At 37.0% G+C, this 25,164-nt stretch overlaps 1 protein-coding gene across 2 annotated transcripts in view; it reads right to left on the reverse strand.

Moving 5' to 3' along the window:
* tenm1 (teneurin transmembrane protein 1) overlaps positions 1-25,164 on the reverse strand; it is a 277,797-nt gene that overhangs the window by 90,986 nt on the left and 161,647 nt on the right. For both annotated transcript variants that reach the window (XM_087799099.1, XM_087799098.1), the window contains 6 exons: positions 18,733-18,834; positions 15,586-15,780; positions 10,945-11,145; positions 7,485-7,670; positions 5,982-6,011; positions 5,756-5,902 (listed from right to left, as the gene is read on the reverse strand). In XM_087799099.1, the coding sequence (XP_087655225.1) occupies positions 5,756-5,902; positions 5,982-6,011; positions 7,485-7,670; positions 10,945-11,145; positions 15,586-15,780; positions 18,733-18,834 (861 nt within the window). The remainder of the gene's footprint in view (positions 1-5,755; positions 5,903-5,981; positions 6,012-7,484; positions 7,671-10,944; positions 11,146-15,585; positions 15,781-18,732; positions 18,835-25,164) is intronic.

Consider the following 25,164-nt stretch of genomic DNA (forward strand, 5'->3'; position numbering starts at 1 on the left):
TTGCAGTCCCTGCTAACAAATAGCACTAATAGCTCCTTCTGATGACTTTACTTGTATTCGGTGTGAACGTCCCTTGACACCCATGACTTAAACTATATAACCCTATAATTGTTTAGCCTGTTATCGTTGCCACTTTTCTAAATGGACCTGTTCATTAAATTGCAGTAAAGAATTTGACAGGATACACCTTTTGGCACAAAAACACAAGATCATTAGAAGCACTTGCATTGAAATGTGAATAAACAACTGTTATTTCCTAGGAGACACTAACACTGTCATACGTGTACGACATTAGCAGGTAGAACGACACATGTTTTTTTTAGCAACTATACAAAAGTGTCAGGGGGACTGAATAAAACTGTTCAATGACGGAACACAACAATTTTACAAGTCCTTCAAGTCACATCAAAACAAACATGATAAAAGATTTAGATGAAAATACATTTCTCTTTAAATGACTGCTGCGTTCATGGACCAAAAGAACAAACATTCTAATTCAATGGGAGGGATACCTCCTTCTATATTTCTCTGTCAACACAGAAGATGAACAACAAATGAGCGTCTCAGTCTCATTTGGTCGGAATAGTTGAAAGCGTCTTCAGAGTTCCTCTTTATTCTCTGATTACTTGTGATAGCATCTTCCATCTTCAGAGACCGAGAGATTGCAGGGAGATGGGGCTACAAGGGCCTCGGCTATACGTTCCAATTAAGGCAGATAGCTGAAATGTGTGGTAGGAAATTATGGAATCTGAATTGATGTGGAGCTGCAACTAGAGCCGTGGCAGGATGGGGAGATAAGAGCGCTCCAAATGGGCTCCGGGAGGCTTTGTTACTGAGTGTTTCTGAAGCCCAATTATGTACAATGAACAGTGGGATGTCCACACACAATATACAGGACACACACTGTACATAATAAAAGATTCACTCTCATGCCGAGCATCTATTTTATAAAATGCTGTCTATTTTCACAGGAAAGGTCAAGACATTCCACTAAATACTGAGGCAATATTATTAAATCACGGGCATTATCGTATTCTTCTGAAACAGACAATAGACAATGATTTATTTTTTTAATATTAATTATTTTTTTTTTGTATACAGGTAAATAATTGAACTAAGAAAACATTTCCAAAAGTTGCTCAACAACAAAGAAAGATACAAAACTGCTAAAAAATATTTTAAATGATAAATTCAATGCCCTTTTAATTTAGTTAAAATGTTATATTCCCTTTAACATGCTTTCATGGACTTAAAGGGTTGCTAGCCTCATTTTTTATAAAGCGAAAGATTCTGAAAAATGATGTGTAAGCTGCTTAGAGCTTAAAAGTGGCCCAAAAACTTGCGACTTTTAAAGGATGTAACTTGATAATATCTGAGCTACTGAGCTCTTATTTAGTTGATCTTCCACAGAATGAGACAAAGAACAAGCTCCTATATACGCTATCGTAGCACTACTAATCCAGAAGTAGTTAGCGCACAACACTTTTTATGACTTTTTGGCCCTTGGCGAATGAAAAAGGCTAAAAAAGAAAAAGAGCAGTTCAAGAACCTCAACTCAAGTGCCCTTTATAGATATAGATAGAATCTTGCACCAGGCGTGTTTAAAACATAGTCCTTTTGTCCTTTTTTTTTTTAAATTTTCAATGCCAAATTTAGCATGTATCTCACAATACTAATTATTATCCTTCATTACCAACTACAGCTCATAAGATAAAAGATACTTGTGTCAACCTGCTTCTTGTCTTTTATCTGCATTAATTAAGAAAACTTGTTTTAGTGCTTTCATCCAAATTGTTTTTTTTAAAGATTTGGCCCCAGACCCTTTCATTTGACCAATGTGCAATAAAATAAGTTTTAAACTTAAAAAAAAAAAAATGTTAACCGGACACTAGTTACATAATTGGTTCAATTGATGCTATTACGCCACTTAACGCAGATTTGTGTTCTTGGTCATCAGAAGCTAACCTACCAGTGGGTTGCGAGGTAACTAACTATATTAGCCTAGCTATTTTAACTCATTCAAGAGATAATATGGTTTGAGATTATATTGTTTCTAATCCAAAAATCATCATTGTTACTGGATACAACTGCAGGACTGAGTTGCAGAATCCCTCAGGGAAATTCAGAGAGATGATTCAAATAGTGTTATGACCCATATAGCCAGATGACCCATTTTTCAACTTTCCCCTTCAGACCACCACAAAAGCGTTGTCTGACTTCACCTTAACCTTCTATAGTTCACCATCTGCTCCGTCACTAGTGCTCCAGTTTATTGACACGACTATCTTGAATCATTTGACGTTTCTGATGGAGTGTTAACATCTAAATGGGTCATTTTAATCAAACAACAGTGTTTAATGTACAGTTTATAAGTGCTGTGGTACTACAGCTGCTAGCGGAATAAAACTATGGAGTCTTGCGGAGAAATACTACAGTGACTCGCAGAGTAATACTATGGAGCCTCGCAGAGTAATAATAGGGTGACACGTGGAATAATACTATAGAGCCTCACAGAGTAATTCTAGGGTGACACATGGAATACAAATATGAAGCCTCGTTGAGTAATACTTCAGTGATGCACGGAATAATATTGTGGAGCCTTGCAGAGAAATACTACAATGACTTATGGAGTAATAGTATAAAGCCTCGCGGAGTAATACAACAGCGACTTGTGGAATAATACTATTGAGTCTTGTGGAGTAATACTACAGTGACATACGGAATAATACTACTGAGCCTTGTGGATTAATACAACAGTGACGTGTTGAATAATACTATAGAGCTTTGCTGAGAAATACTAAACTACTGACTAATACTTGACTCGTAGTGAGGCTTTATAGTTTAGCAACATTTCGAAAGATCAGTAAGTAAAACCAAAATAAATTCACAATTGTTGAGAATATGAAAGGATTTTAAGTTTCAAAATAGTCAGAAATATACTGTAAATTAATTTCTGTGATTTTTATCTTATGTTAGCTATACTTTAGTAGGTACTTTAAGTGGGTCTACAAGAATTGATCTTTTTTTATTTAACAGTTGGAAAACATTATGTCTGAGGTATTTGAAGCAACTATAATAGAAAGATGGAATGCGGAAGATCACAAGTCTCTGTCGTGTGACCTGTTACACAATGGTTAGAAGCGTCGGAGACAGGTGTTGAAAATTGGTTTCAAGAAAAAGTCATTCAAGGTTAAAAAAGTTATACAAGAATAAACTAGAAACTGCATTTCATAATTGCCACAAGGTTTCCTACATTCAATGCGACATCTGCTGCCACTGACGTCAAAATAGTTTTAAGCCTAAGTTTTTAACCAATCCGACATTGTAAGACACATTTTGAAAAGTTTAATCATTTTTTTGTATTTATAATCACATGTCAAATGAAACTCTCCGGAAAAAAAGGGTTGTGTCGACTGATGAACGATGCTTTATTCTGTTGTTTTTTTTGGCATTTCCCATCATGGGTTGCCATAGTGACCTCCTCCTCAATCTTCTTCTCTACCACGTCCTTTAACATTAAAGGTTTTCCTTTGTCCTGTCTCTACATGGTAACCCTGTTGTTTTTTTGTTTTTTTTTCTCCTTTTTTTACTTATGTTGTGTTAAAACAATGAACTCTCAATGTAAATGACTCATGACTGTTCCAAATGAAACCAAATCTATAAACATCAAACACTTCTTAACTCCGACTCCAGCTCTTTAAAAATCACTTTGTTCAAAACATCTTATATTTACGGGCCTCTGGGAAACATTCTAATCAATGCTAATTTCAGACCTCATGCTGCTACTGTTTTCTGACTCCATAGCAACCAATGTAACATAATACATGATGAAACATTGATTGTGTTTCATGTTAAAGGGTGAACCTTGAAAGGGTGAGGGAGCAAACCATTCGTATAGTTGTGTATGATGAATATAATTATGGGAAAAACTGTTAACAAATCAATCAACCTTCCTTTTAATTGTTTTTCAAGTAGCAAAGAACACAATCAGTTCTTTTCACAATCAATGTCAATTCAAGCGCTTTCTTGAGGAATATTGGCAGCATTGTGTTGTGCGGCTAAGTGGGCGTGACTCATCCCTGTGACGGATACACACTTCTGTGATATTGTCTCTGTCCTCCTTTTTTTGCAATTGTGAGAAACAACTTGATTATTTTGGGAAACACCGTAACATTTTGGCGCTCGGTAAATGATGTGAAAAGAAAACTACATCGCAGCAAATGGAACCTGACAACAATGCATCAATACTCGCTGAAAACCAAAGTGACATCTTGTTTGGAATGATGAATTACAGCCGTACCGAGTCCAAAATGGATATTTGATGGAGTTTGAAAGTGAATGTTCAAAGCTAAACATGTTTGGCTTTGCTTTTAGAATCAAAGTGTTGTTTTATAAGTCACTGTGATAACAAGGCAAAAAAGGAAAAAAAAACAAACATTATCAAATAAAGAGTAATACAAATATATTTTTTCCTGTTAACTTTAAATATGATGTATTAACACTATATTTCCATTTTTTTGTATTTTTTGTTTTGTTTCTCCTCCTCCAATATCACTTAAAACAAATGTTGCAAAAGTCAAATTTTTTTTGTCTTTGGGATTTTATTTGATGTTATACAATACTTAATGATATTGTTATTATTATTTTATTGTTTAGTTAAATTGCAGATTGAAGTCAGCAAATTGAAGATTTGAAGTCAGCACTAAAACTGTCGTTTTCTAAATAATAATGATGATCAAGATTGTGGTTCTCATTTTTCTCCTCTCATTCAAATACAAAAAAACTAATAACATTTCTAATTATAATTATTATTACAACATAAACATATATCAACAACAATATAGAAGCTAAATAAATCCATCAATCAAATATAATGTTATTAAATATTTTTAAACAATGTTCATCTTATTAGAGAAGAAATTAAAGTAATATATATTAAAGTATATATATATATATAACTAGTTATGTAACTAGTTACATGAAATCTTGAACCTCTGCTTCTATGGTATTTTTTGGTGTAATTTTATTTTTTTAATTTACTGATTTATTTAACTTTATCATAGTATTTTTTCATTTGTTGGATGTTTTTTTATTCCATTTTTTTCCCACACTGCTTTTCAACTTAATCTGTTTTTCTGCCCCCCCAAGCAACTGCCCCAGGAGTCACCACACATCCACGGGAGACGCCTGCAGGCTGGAGGTTCTTGTGGGTTTATCAGGAAACAACATTACTCCAAAAGTTACTTCAAAGACATATAATCATTTACTTAGAACAACAAAAAATATAACCCTGTTAAAAACAACTCAATGACTTGCCAATTCAATACAGGTATATTCTTTTTTAGTGTTCATTAAATGCTAAATTAACTGTATTGTAAATATAACTCCATCAATTGCGTTGGTTTGGGGGTGACTGTAAACAAAGCTGAGGACCGCTACGTAAAGGCTTAGTGGGATTACTGAGTTTTGGCGAGACATTAAAAGCAATATTTATCTCTGGAAAACAGCAAAATTAGTCACAAATACATTTCTTTTGTTTTCCCTCTCTCAGACTCACTTGACTTGCATAACACAAACAACAATACTTTATTTTCTTTATGGTAAATTGAAAGGCAATGTTTTGATCCTGGACTGTAGTTTGAACGAATAAATGATGCTTTCAAAAAAATGCGACGCCGTTAAAAGAAAGAAAAGGTAACAGAGAAAAAAGAAAAGAAAGAAAGATAGAAAATGATAAATGATGTGAGAATGTCACCTCCATCGTTGTCTGCTCCATCACTGCAGTCAGTTTCCATGACAACGCTGCACCCAGGCCCACTCCATCCCGCCTGGCAGACGCAGCGCCAGCCACTCTGCTCCAGGGTGCAGCGTCCATGCCCGCTGCATAACCCCGGGCATCCATCTGTAGGAAGGTGAGACCCACAATGAACACGTGTAGCTGTCAGCGAGTTGGAGGGACACTTGATTGAAACACAAAGTACCTTTCACGACGACATCCAGGTCGTGGGTGACTGTGGTGTCAGGACAGAACAGAAGCAGCATTAGATTCATTCATCATCAATATCACACCAGCACTGATTTATACGTTTGACATGTTTTTCATTTTTTTTAAACAAACATTCAGTCGCAAAAAATGTCCTTATTTGAACTAGTTCAATTCTTCAAGTGACATAAGACGGTCCAGCCTGAAGGAGGATTAAAACAAGTTTCCATTTCAATTCGGGATATTTGGCAGTTTAAAGCTGAAGATTTGAAGTCAGCACTAATGGAAATGAGTGGAACTGCAGAATATTGGACTGTTTATGGGGTTTAAACCGGTTCTCAACATCATTGTGCGGCGAGAAAAAAGAGCTTCCGTCTTGTTTCATATGATATCATTAGTGTAGTTGGCCAACGTAAAAAAATATATATATATACTGTATATATATATATTTTCAGCCAGAGTGACCAACACATTATCAATTTTAGATTATTTTAAAAGGTGACCTTTGCCCTCTCCTCCACTGCAACGCTGTGTGTATAATCAGAAATAAATATATTACACAACATAAGAGGACTTTGTAAAAGTCTAGAACATTAAGTAAGATAAAAATAAGAAAGAAGAAAAAGCGGAAAAATGTCCTTTTGTTCCTTCTTTAGAAAGTTACATAAATATTTGTGAGATACTACTGCTACAGCTACTACTGGTACTGGTACTGGTACTGGTACTGGTACTGGTACTGGTACTGGTACTGGTACTGGTACTACTACGCCTACAGCTATTGCTACTACTACAACTACAACTACAACTACAACTACAACTACAACTACTACTAATATTAACTACAACAATATTAAAAATAATAATAACACAGTTTAATAGTGTTCCAATACTGCATTTTCAAGATTATCTCTTAAATAAAAACACATACAAACATTTTATTATCTTTTTCACTTTAATCACAAGAACAATTAAGTAACCGTTCTTATAATCCCTTTTTTTTTTTCTTGGGGCAGATGGAAGGAAATTGCAGCCAGGGGACCACATAAGGTTAAAGATTATATATTACTAGTTCAACGTTTAACTCAAACTCAATAATTAAATAAACGATAATAAAATAAAACTTACTATAATAAGGACTTTTGTCCTCTGCTTTTGTTTTGTTTTTTTGAAAATGTATTGCTCCATAATAAATATGTAAGTGAATTAAACAAAGCGGGAATTAAAGCCGATTTATAAGGAGTAATAAAATTAAAGATTTTTAGCTTGATTTTATTCAATCATTTTTGCATTATAATTAGGGAGGCCCATCCTTAGTCTGCCTAATGGTCCCTCACAACATTCACTTTTTAAGATGTGGCCCCTGAGGAAATCAGGGGCCACAGATTATTATTATTTTAATTTGAAGTGAAAAAGTTATACGAAATTGATATTTTGCCCCACCACTCTCTGAGGGGTTATGTTTTCCTGTCCAGCGATGAACCCTCCTATGGACAAAGCTCACCCATGTTGCAGTGCTCGCCCTCCCAGCCCGGCTGGCAGATGCAGGTCCCGTCATGGCACTGGCCGTGCTCCTCGCAGCGAGGATGACACGCTCTCTGGTCGCACGCCGCACCGATCCAGCCCTCCTCGCACTGGCACTGGCCCTCCGAACACACACCGTGGCTGCCACATGGCACCGGGCACAACTCTGTGGAACAGGTGGGTGAGGGGGGGGGACAAGGAGTTAAAAAAAAAGAAAAAAGAAAGGACGCTGGTGCGAGAGTAGGAAGAGGTGAACAGATGGAGACTTTAGCGCCGGAATAGGCGGCGCCACCGAGAATTGGGGTGAGCCATTAGCGAAGAAAGAAAGTGGGAAGATTAAGAGGAGAACCAGAGAACACAATCTTCCCACCTCTGATAGCCAAGTCCCTGAAGGAGCGCGCCAGGGATTCGGTTGGTAATAACAGCCAAACGATTTATATTTGCGCTGCATATTTAAACCACACACAATCCAATTTAGATCTTAATATTTCAGTAATTTCTCACATTTTAATCAGATTTGCTGAATATGTTAATTCCCTATGCTGCCATTGTTCCTGTTACACTGCAAAAAAATAAATATCTAAGAACTACTTCAAGCCAAAATGCCTCATTAAACCAATTATAAGATGTAATAATGGTTGTTTAAATGTGCAGTAAGGTCAATTTTTCTTCCATTAATGTTGTACACACCTTTATTTTAATAGTTTTATTTGTATTTAATCAGAAGGTTAATAACTTCACTGAGTACTTTGACTCAACATTGATTTTTAGATTATATTTTACTGTTTTCTTTCACAATGTCTAACTTCCAGGATGCTCTTCACTGGCTAAACTCAACCCCTGAAACTTTATCTGAAAAAAAATGAGAAACCCGTTGTAAATAAATTACTTTTTAACCAAAAACACATTATTTAATAAAACGTTGAATAAAATATGTTGAGTTAATTTCTTATTATTATCTGATTACTTTTGGTTAACAAAAATAAATCAATATTGGAATTGAAAATTTTAATATGTGTTGAAAAAAACATTATTGGAATATACAATTTATAGTAGAAAATGAAACAGCTAAAGGACTAAATACATCACATTTATTTTTAATTATGTTTTATTTTATTATTATTATTATTATCTTTATTTGAGAACGAAAAAGTTATCCGAAATTGATTTTTTTAAGCTAATTCAAGATGCTACTATATTGAGATTAAAAAAATAAATACTGACACAATTTTACATTATTTTCTCTAAATAAATAAAGGTTATGTTAGAAATTGGTAACTTTACATCTTGAAATATTTACTACAAATACCAATAATACGATAATAACTTATTTATTCAACATGCTAGCATACGTCAATTGCTAATGTGGCTAATATAGCATTGATTTTTGCTTGAAGACGCATATAGATTCAATAAATGGGAGAGATTTTGAAACATCTGAGGCGATTCAGAATGCCTTTTTTAATTATATTTTTATTCATTTATTTTGATAATAGTAGTGTTTAAAAGATACTTTTGATCACATTCTGAGCAAAACGACGTCTCCATTTTCTTTCTCTCTGCACCGGCAAACGCTCATTCATCAGGTACGAGAACAAAGTGCTGGAGGCACAAAAAAAAAGCCTGTAAAATAACGGTATTTCATGGAGACGGTGCAGAGAAATGGATTAAAGTCGGAGAGTTTTCCACTCTCCATTAGAGTTACATTAGCTTATCCTCAACAAGACCAGGATGTAGGATTGTTGCCTCCATGTGATTAAAAGCCCAGCAGGTAGAGAAGGGGCGGCTCATTTTTTAGTCATTTAACCACAGTTATTATCACCAGCGCCATCGATTTAATAATATCGCACACACCTGAGAGGCGCTGCCATCAAGTCATCAGACTGTGGAGCGAATCCTTCCTGAACAAAGTCGCCGCAATGATCACAGCGAGGACCACGACTGGGCTGTAATTAACCATTATTACATAAACTGAGTAATCATTCAAGTGAATCGGATTATCAAAGGTGATGAAACCGTCTTTTTTAAAATTCTTTAGAGCTCACTTTGAGCAAGTTACAGAACTTTAAATAGTATTTTAATCTTTTTATGAACGTTAATAAGTCATTCATTATATACTAGAGCAACGTATTACTTTATTTTTTTTTTTTTGTATTTAAATATTATTTTTGTTTTTATTTTTCTAATAAACAATCATTAAAAATGAGAGTTTATTTTGATTGTGAATAAATACTGGTACTATAACTATATATAAAAATGAATAGAACATTTCATTTATTGATATAACCTTCTAACAAAGTGTATTTTTTTATGTTAATGTCAGTTAATTCCTGATTAACTAATGATGAGGGATAACATTTAGAGTCTATCCAGTAATACTCTATATATTTTATTTATTTATTGGCATACAGTACTGTGCAAAAGTACTGTAAACTAAGAATGCTTTCAAAAATATAAATAATAATTGTTTATTTTTACCAATTTACAAAATGCAAAGTGAGCGAACAAAAGATAAATGTAAATCAAATCAATATTTGTTGTTACTACGTTTTGCATTCAAACCAGCATCAATTCTTAAAGGTCTTCTGTTCATTCGCTGCATCTTGTTAATTGATGACAATAAACTATTAAAACTTCAATTTTTGAAAGCATTTTTTCACACCTGCCTAAAACTTTTGAACAGTACTGTATATATTTGTTTAGTTTGACTAGAACATGAAATATTGACTCAATGACAAAAAAAACATTGGTTCATGTTTTTTAACATAAAATATACGAAGAAGAAAAACATCTCCAGGTTGTTTTTCTGTAAACATTTATTTAGTTTCTCTTTGATCTGAGAGACGAGCACTTGAGGTTCCTAAAGGTTGGCAAATAAGGAATCCTTTTGTAGTCTGATTGAAACGAGAGGTGAAAGAAGATAAAAGGATGGAAATCTCTTGCGAGAGGATTGAAAGCGTGTGATGTAATGCGTTACAAACAGGTATGTAACATCCATCCGAGAGCTTCTAAACGTCAACTCAATGTTCCTTACAGCTGGAGTCTCTCAAAGGCCTCGCAGCCAAATGAGAACGGAGCTTTTCTTTTTTTTTTTTCTCCCCCCTCGCCCACATTTTTTCCCTCTTTCAGCTGAAGGGTGTGTGTGTGTGTAAGCCTGTGTGTGTGTTACACAGTGAACGTACAGTGGTGTGTTACAGTAATCTGGAGAGTGCTGCTGCCGGAGAATCAAATGTGGGGAAATCTCATTTAGGATGAAGACACTCGTTCACACACTGTTTCACTCTCTATCACAACAGTGGAAAACACTATCTGGCAGGAAGTGGCGCGCTACGAGACGACTGGCAATCTTGAGGAGTGCAGTCGCGGGCATCTCAACACCGCCACCGCCCCCCCCACCACCACCGCCACACCATGTTGCAACAGTAATCTCCAGCTCTTACCAGTGTAGCAGTCGGGTCCGGTCCAGTTGGGCTGGCAGGCGCAGGTGTCTGACTCGGGCAGATAGGTACCATGTCCTGAACACTGCTCCTGACAGGCTGGCAGCGGGTCGTCACAGCTCACTCCTGCCCATCCGGCCGAGCACACGCACTCGCCGCGCACGCACACGCCGTGCCCGCCGCACTGAGGGTCCACACAGTCCACTGCAGGGAACAAAACAGTGAGTTAGACCTAAAGAAAACAGGATAGGGGTATATCATAATCCTTTTTTTTGTCACGATACTTCATTGATATCTATGGAGTCCCAGACATTTTATTGTTTAAAAAAAATATTTGTGGCCATATAATCCTAATATTTTACTTATATTATATATTATATGGACTATTGTAACAGTTTGTTTTCATGTCTTAACAAGAAGGAGTTGTCTCGCCTGCAGTTGATACAGAACTCTGCAGCGAGAATTCTAACCCACTCTAATAGAAGAACTCACATTTCTTAAAACTCTTCACTGGCTTCCAGTTTCTTTAAGGATCAACTTTAAAATTCTGGTTCTTACTTTCAGATCTATTCATGGTCAGGCTCCTCCTTACATCACTGATCTGATCCAGCCTTACACCCCAGCTCGGGCTCTGAGGTCTGTGGATCAGAATCTACTGATGGTTCCTGAACACGGTTCAGGACCAGAGGAGAGAAATCTTTTCAGGCTGTTGCTCCTAAGCTTTGGAACGATCTTCCTCTCTCTTTGCGCTTGATGGAGTCTACTGACTCCTTTAAGAAACATCTTAAGACGTTTTTATTTGTTCAGGCTTTTCCTTGATTTTCTGGAACTCCTATTGTGTTATCAGTTTTATCTTGACCTTTAAAGTCTATACTTTATTGAATATTGTTTTGATTGTTTAAGCGCTTTGTGACCCTGGTCTGGAAAAGCGCTATACAAATAAAAATTACTTACTTACTTGCTTACTTACTTACTTACTTACTTATATAATACAATAAATCTTAAATGTACTTCTAATAAGCGACTTCCATGACGCTGCCTGAGCACACAGCATTGGAACCATTGGTCCTTGATTCTGCATTGTCATTTGTATTTTGTTATTTTAAAAATCTCTCTCTATTTTATGGTTCACGTATGGGTTGATGAATTTTAAAAGGCCAATAGATGGCACTCTAAGTTTGAAACTAATGCCTAATGCTGTGTCTCAAATTGCACACTTCTCTATGTGCACTCCCTCACAGTACACTGTGAGACAGTGCACTTGAAACATCTTAAGATATTCCTATTTGTGCAGGCTTTTCCCAGATTTTCTGGGACTCCTGTGTTTGTCTTATATGTCTCGGCCTTTCATAGTATATCGTTTTAACGTTGTATTGTTTTTAATTGTTAAAGCGAAAATAACCATTACTTCCTTACTAATTTACTAACTTACTTGCGCAGTGCACAGATTTCGACGTGTAGTAATGTCTCAAATCAAACACTGCTGCTACACACTTAGCAGAAATGACTCAACAACTTATATTTCTAATACTTTTTAATGCTGATTGCAACCAACTCTATCGTCAACACTTGATAGCGCTTTCCGGCGATCTTATCAAGTTATTAAGTCGTGTGTCATTGTGTTATTATTGTTGTTTTGCGGTAAAATTAGTGTTGCTCGAGACATTTTACGCCAGTATCTGCTCCAAAGACGCGTCATCAGTGGCATAGTTTTCGTTTAGCATCTTCTACGTCACTAAGATGGCGGCCGTTGAGGGTGGAAAGTGTCCATCGATCCTCACTTAATTTTCTGGCCATTTGAGTGCGCCAATTTAGTGCTCATCGGGAGATACTTGTGCAGAAGTGCGCGATTTGGGACACACCCTGGGTTCATTAAATTCATTAAATTAGTAGATCAAAACCAAGCGTTATAAAGCAGAGAGTGCCATCTAGTGGTCTTTCAAAATGAAGACACTGTATCATGATACTTTGTCTGAACAAACGGTTGTGTCATGAGGCCTCATCAACGCATCACTTGTTTAAATTTCAATAAAGTGTATATACAATAAAACAATACTTTGTTCATTTACAAATAAAATGGAAATATTGTTCATTAATGTGTTGCAATTACACTTCCGGGCCACTAGTCATTAAATCTTCCACGGCTGAAAGGAAACATGAATGATGTCTGAGGACGAGAGGATACATTCGACTCCAGCAGCGTTTAGATCTGAAGTTTGGACATGTTTGGGTTTGAAAACAAGTGGAAGCAGTTACGACTTTGCTGTGAATTCAAGAGCCAAGTTTATGACCTTGGAGACGATAACTCATCCAAATTTGTCATTGGTGGAAACCTCTGGAGTAAGACCATTGACATCTCTGTACTTCAGAAAGAATTCCGACCAACATAATCTCTTTTTTTCCTCCCAACAAGTAAATATTTGTGACTTTAATCCAAATATGGTGTCTTTTCATTGAGTTTCAGCTCAAGGTCAGTCTCCTAACCTGACACATTGAGAAACATATATCAGATAATCCTACTAATATATATTATTGTTCTTACAGTAATGCAATATATCGGGATGTATCGTATCGTTGCCCCTGTATCGTATCGAAAAATCTTGCGCAATACACACCCTTAGTTATGGAGGGTGTGTGTGGGGTGGGGCATGCGGGGGGGTTGGGGGGGTAGACCCTCATTACAATCATCAGCCCAGCGAGTATGAAAGCAGTGTTCTTTGCATCCCATCCAGGAGTTAACCACCCTCGCTACAATCCCTGTATCTGTTCCACAACATTACACTTCATAGGACACTTAGAACTCAGCTTTGATAAGGGGTGAAATGGGTTATTCTCTGTGTGTGTGTGTGTGTGTGTGTGTGTGTGTGTGTGTGTGTGTGTGTGTGTTGTGCGCCGTGCTATGCAGTGGCGGAGAGTTAGTGTGTGTAATTACAGCCCGAGAGCCGGAGCCAAAAGCTGGGGCTCACTCAAGGTCAAACACCTGATTTGGTCTCTTCAGACCGGGATCAACAACGGCGTCTCCGGAGCAGCTGTGTCGGCGGTTAATGGCGGGGAGAAACATCACGATAAATAATCACGCCCGTGTTTGTTCTCGCTAATTTATTGGCCGGTTTTACACGAGAGAGCCGCAACTGGAAGAAGATGTTTTGTTGGACGGCGGTGGGATGTCCACGAGTTGGTAGTCATATGTGAGAGGGTGTCCAGATGTTGTTTTGAAGATGACACTTCAGTGTGTGGAGGACATCTGTTGATCTGAGATCGTGATCAAAGTCTATAGTTTCTGTAAGTATTATTAAATAGTCCTTACAACCATAAGGTAACAAATTTGCTTTTTACAACCGATCTCCAAATATGTATGTATTTTTTGCTGATTTTCTCATTAAATTACTACAAACTTCATAAAATATTAAACTTTTTTTCATTAAATTAATCCTAACATATATATTTTTAAATAAATTTATGGATAGAAATGTGTTTTATTACAGTTTCTGTCGCTGTTGTACTTTTCTATTCAGAGCATGATGGACGTCCTAATTAACCAATATATACATTTATACACAAGTAGTTTGTGAATGTGTTTTAATGGGATATTTATCACATAGACAATATTGTATGATTGGCACATTTTAAAGATTATTATCAATATAAGAACATATTTTATTTATTCCATAATATAACAATTGAAATGTTATGTAAAAACATGTTTTTTTGATTAAAGTTGAAATGAAATTTAATTAAAATACAATTATTTCACTGTACACATTATTTAAAAAGATATTCAATGATAAACGTTTTTATTTATTACATTTTATCTATATTTTTGCTTCTTTGTCACTTACATTTATTTATTTCTGTTGTTGGTCACTCTCTATTCTAGCATGGAGATTTCTTGACATTACAGGCAAGGGTCGTCAAACTTGACGAAACTTGTAAAAAATGTATATTTACCAAACTTTCTGTAACAGGAAGTAAACTTTGGATTGTTTTGTCTTTTGATTTTGGGAGGCCCAATTTATCGTAATCACCTTCAGGTTTGTCTTTTCTTTTCCAATAAAATTTGTTTTCAATTTTAGACAAGGCTGTCACTTATCTTATCTTATACATATTTATGAAGTTGATTATTGTGGAGACTGACCCTGAGACTGGAGGCTCTATTTTCTTAGATAAATTTGATTTATTTTATGTTTTATGGGTTTGTGTGTGCATTCATTCATTCATTTATGTTATAAATCTGTTCCATCTTAAACATCAAATAAAGGCTATATAAATGGTAACATTGTAATGTTCTTTATTCTTTAAAGAAATAATTGGAAGGCCTTTAGAATATAAAGTCATGGGCCAGAAATAAAAATATTTAAGACCACTGACATGTTTTTCTTAGTTGAGGAAAAAAAGCAAACAGACCTTGAACGCCATTTTGCATTCAAACAGGAGACGTTGATTGTGTAACTTGAATCAATGTTATATAAGAACGTCATGTTCCATGACAACCGTCGACTGATGTTTAATGAATGTTATTATATAAAGCGCTAAAGTCCCCAGACGACCTCTTGAGGGTTAATATAAAGCCGGTGCGTTGCCATGACTCACACAGGATCAGTATGTTTTGTGTAACCGTGTGAAGCTCAAGCCCCGTGACCTTACCCTGCTCGCAGTTGACCCCCTTGTACGCCGGACTGCAGATGCAGATACCCTGGATGCAGGTTCCGTGGTTGGAGCAGGTGGGGTCAATGCATTGACCTTCCTCGACATTGCACTCCGCCCCCTTCCAGCCCGCCAGACAAACACATCTGCCCTTCTCGTAGACGCCGTTACCGCTGCACAACACCGGGCAGGAATCTGCAACGAGACACAAACACACACAATGGTAACCACATCCTCGGTACTACACACATCCGGTTGCTGCAGTATATTAGCTGCGAGACCGCAGTAACCCACTGTGAGTGGGGCTACGCTCTCTTATCTCAGCTTGTGCGCGGATTCAGCAAATCCTCCAACAGCCTCTGTCTCACTCTCTTTCCATCACACACACATGCGCATACCAATTCACATATACACACACTCACTAGAGCTTATCCCTCACGCTGTTTCAATTTACTCAAGCACCACCTGAGCCCCGGCTACTGCCGCAGCCGAGGAATCGTGGAAACGTCACCTCACTTGCTCTGAGCGGCGCCGTGAAAACAATCGTGAAAAACCCAAGATTAGGGAGAACCGGCTATCATCAGGTGAAGACGAGAGCCGTGTGGCTAATGAACGGTTAGCTAAAGCAAAGAAGCTGGAAGCGTCACGGCAGCTCCAGACTTCAAATGCATCAGAGAGAGAAACACCTTTATTTTTTTCTTCTCTTGCTAGTCGCACTGAAGGGAAGGTGTGTCGGTGCATGAGGAATGGACTCGCCCTGATCCTTAATAAAATCCAAATATGCTGTTCCCCACAGCTTTTCCATTCTAAAGGGTTTTTTTTTTTTTTTTGGGAACTCTCGCCAAAACTTTTTCCGACAGAAAATATGACAAGCAAATGAGTGAGGATGAGAGAGAGGTGATGAATAATTGATGAGCGTAAATAAATCATGGGGTGTTGATATCAAATCACCTGTTTCAACAGCAGCAGAGAATTTCTCCCCAAAAAAAGATAAAAGAAGGCTAAAATTGGTAAACAATGGGAGAAAAATAAGAAGTAAAACGGATTCAAAGAATGAAAATGAGTTACATTTAGTGTTATTTCATTATCAGGAAAACAAATCAGTAATATTTTATTTTTAAATAACCTGTTCGCATCTTAACCAGGTGCGGACGCCTACGACACACATGACAGCAACAGCAAATCTAACACCAACTTTTCTTTGTTCACAGCTTCCAGATGGAGGGAATAATAAAGTTCTATACACAAAGACATGAGAGTGAAGAAACAGTTGGGCAAAGGAAAATGAAAAATATGAATGATTAAATAATTATAATTAAAGACCATTGAGACTGTTTCTAAAAATGTGTTCCGGTAATAGATTTTAATTTGGATCTTTAATAGATGTTGGATTTGGATTTTTATTTCAACATGACCGGAAATACAATCTTTCATCTAGGACCGACATTCTGGACTCACGCATCATAGCTTCTTGATTTAAAGGGACTAATTCATTTTAAACTTTATATGTCGTATGTTATGTACTTTTTATTGTTCTTTTAATAATTTTGTGTCGTCCATCAAAAAAAAAAAAAGAATCAGTCAAATTTTCCTATATACTTTTTTCTCAGGACCAAATTTTCAGTCACTGTGACACTTGGCGGCATGGAACATTAGCATTAGCATTGCTATCAAAATGTCTAAGGCGAAACAGTCTGGCTGCACCACACAGGATGCAGACTCAGCAACCTGAAACAAGTTTTTGAAGGTGATATTGTCCAAGGGAGATAACAAGCATAGCGGAGTCTGCCAGTGACGTACAGTAGAAATGACAGTTGATGATAACAGCAGTCATTAATCTTTGGGTCATAATGTTGTTTATGTGTAATTTATTTTAAACTTAAATGCTACTAAATTAATTTGCCATATTATTGCATGTAGAAAATAACATACACAGCAATTTTCATATTTAACTGAAGTGACACAAACTCCTTCAAACCGTGAAATCGAGTGGTCTTTAAGAAAACCAACACACTGAATCATGATACCTGTTTCATGAGGCTTTGTCAACCTTTCACTACTAATGACACCTATTTTCTTAAAAGGCACCTAATGTGCTGATTTAAGGGTCTCTTAAATTGTTCTAGGACCTCAATTATACTCATCAGTATGTTCTTTTTCCACAAAACTCTAATTTAATAAAGATATTTACATTAGAAAATACATTTAAACCCCGGCCACTTAAAATGCACTGTTTTGGCTGAGAAGAACTCTCGCCCAAGCAACCACGCCCACTCTGCTCTGATTGGTCACAAAAAACGGAGTTGCATTCAAGGACTCTCGTAAATTTAAAACTCACCCCTAAAACTCCCATTTTGTACATTAAAAATTAATAACGAAATAAGGTTTGCTACTTAATTTACACATTACAAAAACACCTAAAGGCAGAAGTAACTCTCACCATATTTACATAAATATTTATTTTGTTTCACGATTACCATGAAGGTACTTCACTGATTTAGGGCTTCTAGGGGAGGAAACCTCCAACAGAGTGATGTCAGAATGTATAATTTAAACTGTAATTTTGTTTGGCGAGATTTCAGACGGTGGAGAACAGTAGTTACTTCAAAACTGAGCAACTTCATGATGAATAACCAACTGCGTTTTGAAAAGGATGACTGAATGTGAATGTAGAGCCAATATACTGTAAACCCGCAGTGATGTTTTCATAGAAAATAATTAAAAATATAATTGAGTTTTAATCAAAACCAAAGGTGCTGATTTGTTTATGACGTGTTCTGTTAAATGACGTTAATACTCATTCATGATTTAAACACTTGAGAAACTTTTAAGTGGCCCTTAAAACTAAATGAAGTCTGAGTCCAATGGATAAGTCTTACGCAATTCTGTAATAATGAAGATTGGAGGTTCAATGAGTACACAGCGGTAGCTCTAAACATTCAATGGTTTCATATTTTTTAGTGATAGAAAAAAAAGAAAAAAAAAAAGTTTTCTCTAAAAGAAGTAAACAGACTGGCAGTCTTGCTACAAATGGCCTTGGGCAAGTTGTCACAAACAACATTTTGAGAGACAAAACAACACATTTGGTTTGTTCTGCCCGACAAAAAAGAAAGATGGAGACCTCATGAATGAACACGATTTTCCTACCTTTGGAGCAGTCTGGACCCAAGTACCCGGCGAAGCAGTGACAGTGTCCGGCCACACACTCTCCGTTCTTATTGCACTTGGTGGAGCAGCCGTCCATCGTTTCTGCAACAAAGAAACTCTGTGAATTGGAGGAAGACATTTTCTGTTGTGTACGCTGGCAATGGTTTTGTGTTATTGAATGAGGGATCTGATAAGCAACGGATGACTCCCCAGACGCGAGGCCCGTATTAGATTAGTTTGATCCAGCTGCTATCACTCTCTGGGGGACGGCCAAGCACTCACTTACACTCAGTAGCACTAAGCACATTACGCTGCATTACAGGTTGGAAACACACTGCGCGCACATTTACAAACATCAAAGTTTAATCAACAAACTGTTTACAAGAGCTCAGTTTGGAAGAGGATGGCGCTTCATGAAATATGACTTTGTGGGAGCGCAAGTGTTGAAGGCTGCAGTGCGGCTGTCCTCGCAGCATGGCAGCGGTCAGCGCCATCATCTTGAGTTACATCATATCCCTCTAATGGCTGAAAGTATTTCACCCTATTACGCCGGACATTAATAAGCCGCCCACCGCCGGCCGCTCGGAATTTTTCTCCCATTCATGTGTCCATCGTGTCATATCTTATTCGGCGGCCGGCCGGATAATGAGATCCAACGCTTTTATGCTTTTGGAGAGTTATATAAACTTGCTGAATCGCCCGGCTTCACTCAAAATAGAACATTCCCTGATCCTATTTAATCTTAAAATATGTTAACTGAGTAAATAGCTGGTCTGTTAGAATGTTCAATCGAGATGCTTCCTTTATATTCATGAATAATAATAGATGATTTTTAAATCTCTAAAGTTACTTCTGTTTTTGTTTTGGAGAAATATAAAAGGAGGGCATTTACTTTCCTTTTTTGTTTTTAGGAAAGAAAATGTCATCTATTATTCACATGTTTGCTTTACAGATTGGAGAGACAAAAGATAAATTCAGACGGAACAAGTTTAATCGTCAACAGAGAAAATTAATGATGTTACATGCATTAGTATACATTGGATATCATTCGGATTAGTGTTTAATTGGAAATGGAAACTGAATTAATCTGTATTAATTTCCTAGCAGAATCGCCACATAAATGCGATGAAGCTAGTATGCAGGAGAGGAAATAAAAGAACGTACATAATGTAAGGATGGCCACAGGGACTTTTAGAAGTTAGGAAAGGCCCAGGAAATTAGATCCTAATCTTGTTGGATTACTTACAAGTTTTAGCGACATAGCTCAGACAGTAGAGTTTTGCCTGTGGGCTGACAAGTTGTGGGTTCAAACCTAGCACCAGATATGATTTTGTCGTTGTGTCCCTGGGAAGGGATTGCTCCTGATGGTCAAATGGTGTACTGCATTGCAGCATACTCCCATCAGTATGTAATTATATGTCTGAATGGATGATTTGATGTTTCAGTGCTAAAAGGCAGCTATAGGTTATTAAGAACCATAACCGTAGGTAGTTAGAACTATCAAATAAAATCCAACCAATGAATCCAATTGTTGTACTTTTCGTTTCTCGTAACAATCATTCTTGAAAGATGATGATGTGTAAATGTTGACACACCAAATGGATCCCATTGTACACTTTCTTTTTTTGAATGTGTGGAAAATAGTGCGGGAGTAAAACTGACCCGAAAACAGGTTTTCTCCCTAGCCTTGTATCAAAAGCCAGTTTGTCTACCTGATGGTACGTCCTCTGGGGCTCAAAAGAGGTCAGTTAATTATTGTTGTTGTGGCTGTAGTTACAATTATCTATACACTTTTGAAACCTTCAACTACTGCAGTGCATTATGGGTGACGCCCACCATGAACTACCGTATCAGTGTCGTACAACAATGATGCCAATGGCCTTTAATCAAGGCTCATAATGACCGTTATAAAGCTGCACTTCAGTCTTAACTGTTGATTGATCCACTCGCTCATTCAAATCTTGACCTGAATCTATAGATCCCAAGCCTTTTACTAATGGACTCACATGGACTACACACTTATGTCACTGTGATCAGTGTTGGTTAAAATAATTCAAAATTCAATCACTCATTTCTCTCATTACAAAGAACAGTTACATTAGATTGTTTCTGTTTTTAAATGTACATTTCGTATTTTCAATAAATAAAATAAATAAATACATATGATAGCTGCTGTATGGCTCATGACAAAATCATATTTTGAAAGATATTCTGTAATATTTGACGTATTACACATGAACTCAAATGGAGCTACAGCCCAATGGTCTCTTCGATAGCAATATTAAAGGGTAACTAATGTGTTGATTTAAAAGTGTCTTAAATAGATGTTGGACATCTATTTGTATACCCTTTTGTATGTGTCTGTTTGTACTAAACTCTTGTTTCATTGAAAATGTGCTTAAGCCCCGCCCACCGAATATACTTAGTTTTTCTAGAAATAAATCTTGTTTGCCATAACAGCGCCGACTCTGCCGAGCATCAAGGTTTGTCACTGTGTGTCATAATTTCCGGAAGTCTCCACCTCCAAGGTATTCATTGTATAAACAAAGCGGGGAGTGATTACAGCTGGCTGGAGGACAAGTGAAGCCCATTCTTACGTCCCAATGGGCTTCACTCTTGTAACCTCTCATTCGCCGAGATTTCAGATTGGGCGGAACTTTATAAAGGATTAACTTGAAATGATGGGGGACTTACTCCATCTTGGGGAGGAGGAATTCAACGTCTTAGTGAGTCAGGAAAGTTGGGCTTTAGATAAATGACTTAGAGGAGGGGTTTAAATGTGGATAAGGATGATGCAGAATTGCTATTTCAACAGCACATCGACAGAAGGGTAACCTATCCTGTTATGAAGGCCTTAACCCAGCTCAAATTTCCTATTAGTAGGTGAACAATCCATTGTGAGGATGAGCAAGTAAAAAAAAAAATCCTGATTACAAACATAACCTTTTTTGTATTTGACTTTTTTCTTTACATAGAATTACAAGAACAATGAAAGCTAGTGCCTCAACGATTAGGCTTCAGAAGAGAAATGAAAGTATTGACCAAAAAAATATTATATGATGTGTTTTCAAAAAAAACTAAAATGGAAATAAATTGCTCTGAAGTAGGTTAAAATGTTTTTGGGTCTATTGGAAAAGTTTATGAAACTTACAGTAACTCTTTTGTGAGTTATATTCAGGCAGAATGTCCTGATTCTTAGTAGGTTTGTCAAATGTATGACAACTTGTGAATCGTTTACAGGCCATATCGGAAGAAAACATTTGCTTTTTTCCTCCCTAGCTACTCTTGCGCGACTGCTTTATTATCATACTTTCTTTTGTAATGTCTTACACTTCTGCCTTACAGCAATAAAGTAACGCATTACTTTAATTCAAGTGACACCGACTGTGATGCAGCGGCTCAGGAAAGTCACCATGACATGGGAAATCACACATAAGCTGTATTTCATTGGGCTTTGACACGTGCAGGTCTTCCCGTGCGACAGGCAGAGAGCCTGTGATTGAACTGTGCTGCCGGTTCCGTTGGTGCTCAGGCGCTCTCGCTCTAACCTAGATCGAGTAATTAAAATGAGTGTCAGGGATGTCATCCTTTATTTGACCCTGTGCTGTCCTGCACCTCAGTACCAGGGATCGACTCCGCCGCAGTCCCGCGGCTGACTTCTTGTCGGTGGTGGGGGGCGGCGAGGATGACAAATCCCTCACTGGTCCCGTGCTCGCTGACACACATTCCCAAACACACGCAAAGTTATTAAGTGACACTGTTGCCTTGAGGTGCTCGTGACACATGCTAATGAGACAGGCCCTGCCAGTCGCCTGGCAGCGCGGCATCATCCTCCCCAGCAGCGCATCACTACAGAAACCAAAGTCATTTTCACCTCCATCACCTGTCACAGTCACTCTGATGGAGGGAACGAGTGGCAATCATCTCCCCTCCCACGCTCTCATGACGACTCGCAAACCTCTACACATGTGTACTTTTCGACGCTCGTCCGAAAAAAAGAGCCACGGAAATTCAAAAAAATCGACGACGACGAACAAAAACTCATCTGCAAGGTCAGTAAGTTCTTTTTTAATAAAGAGGGGGATGCTCGGGGGGATGCAGGAGGAAGGTTGTAACAATGATACGAGCCCTTCATCTATCAGGCCAGTATCTCAACTATAAAAACCAGCATGTGTGTGAAAATATGTGTGTGTGGTCAAGCATTCTTTCCACCGACTGAACGCTTTTCAGCGAGAAAAGCGTTCATGCCTTCAGTTATCACAGTTAAACGATGAATGCTCGCAGCCGAGTCATCCGATTGGTCAAATAATCATTGCGGTGTACTTTATGAGCCTGTATACTTTCAGCCATGCTTTATGATCCTCTGGGCTTTATGGACAAAGAAATCAGCTCCTCAGCTAATGCGTAATATCTGCGCATTAACCATGCTATTATTCACTCATTAATATATTTATGATCTCTTTTCTTAAAACTACGGGTCTTAATGATTGGATTTCTGTTTCAGGGTCAATGTCAGCAGCCGTTTGAATCCTGGAGGGAATATGAAACCAACAGAAAGGGTAGTGAGATTAATTGAATATGTTGGGAGGTGGAAGCTAATTTGAATTCTTGATTTTCTGTTAATACACACTTTTGCATATCTATTAATCTTCAATGCATGGTAAAAATTGAAATTTTCTAAATCTTTCTGAAGAAATAATTTGTTTAATTTCTGAAATATGTATAACTTCTAACTCTAAAAAAAACTGTCTCCGAAGCACCTACTCATGACATCGAAAAAGGGCTTGTTGACAGATTTACTCAAAAATAAACCAGTAATCACACTTAAAAAAAAAATCGTAAAATCCAAATATATATGGAACCATCTTGTTGCAGAGAAACCAGCCCAAGGCTACTGCTGACTCTGGTGAGATATATATTTTTCATGAACTTAATGTTTGTTTTTTTTTGCTGGTGATGCTATTTTATTTTTGCAGTTTTGTGTACAGGTAAGTCTGTGAAAATGATGCCAGAGTAAAAAAGTTGTTCATGGTGCAAAAAAATGTTGGAAACCACTGACCTAAAGAGTCACATTTCAGTGAGAAATTTGTTTTTAAATATTAAATATCTTACATTTTTCAGTTTTATTGGCAGATTGTTGTTCCTCTTTGAGTTTTTGAGGGTTAACAGAAAGAGGTCTTGGACGATACAGGTATAACCTAGAGAAACACCATCATGGCTACACTAAAAAACACCATTTTAATCTATTATACGTTTCATTTTATATCAAAATATTTGTCTACTTCAGAGAATATACAGCAGTTTATGGTACAGATTTCTAACATCTGAATATACCAGAAAAAGGGAAAATAATATACTGTATTTTAGATGAGAACTTGTATTGCAATCTAAAAAAGAAAGTGTTGCTAACATCCAATAATTAGCAATTGGCCTGAGGACTCATTTTCTGTCATGAAACGTGACATTCTTCCGGTATGTTTCAAAGCTGCAATTTGTCGGTTTAACGCTTCTGTGAGCAAGAAACAACAAAAATATTAGATCGAGCGAATGCAAGATGTTCAGAGCGATTATAAATTATGATAAATGTAAACATCAGGAGTATAAATATTGGCTGCGAAATGCATGGAGATCACGTTCTGAAGCTCTATCAGGAAGTTGTTTCGGAGCAAGTTTCTTAACTTTTGGTGGACTGGATTCGGAAAAAGGAAAGAAAGGAAGCTTGTTAAAATGGTTTTACTTATTTCATGATGAAAAGGATCTAATTTTTATTGAAGTGGTCGTCATTAAATTTCTATTTCATTGAAATTTGAAGCATATTTTAACAACGGGACAAGAAAAAGATGGTGATGTTATGGTGTGACATTTTCCTTTTCCCTTCATCTTTTAATAATCTCTACTAGAACTTCCATTTAATTCTTGTCAGCCATTGTGACCACAGTATGAATACGTTTGTGTCAGTCTTCCTCCATACCTGACAAAACAGAGAGTACTTTTAAACATTTATCTGGAGTTTACTTGGAAACTACAAGGACATGGCTTATATATGTGCTCTATAGGAGGAATAACGTGTTTTATTTCGAATAAAAAGAGAGAAATTGTAAAAAAAAGAAAAAACTATGACAAAACAGAAGTACACCATGAAATGATAAGCTTAAAATTGCAGACCTTGTAAGATAGGTTTGATTCACAGTGGATACAAAACAAGGAAGGTTTTAAACAAAAGAAACCACAACAACACGTGTGCCTCTTTCACTGAAACACTCCTGTTTTCTCTCTCCTGCCATACACAGCTCTATTGATTTTAGTTTACGTACAATGGTCCTTTGCCATTCTCTTATTTATACTCTCAGTTTCTTTGTTGTATCCAGTTACTATTTGCCGCAGAAAAGCTCAATTTCCCGACAGAGATCATCTCATTTCTCCATAAACCAC

The sequence above is a fragment of the Callionymus lyra genome, chromosome 9 (assembly GCF_982586985.1).
Source record: "Callionymus lyra chromosome 9, fCalLyr1.hap1.1, whole genome shotgun sequence".
NCBI lineage: Eukaryota > Metazoa > Chordata > Actinopteri > Syngnathiformes > Callionymidae > Callionymus > Callionymus lyra.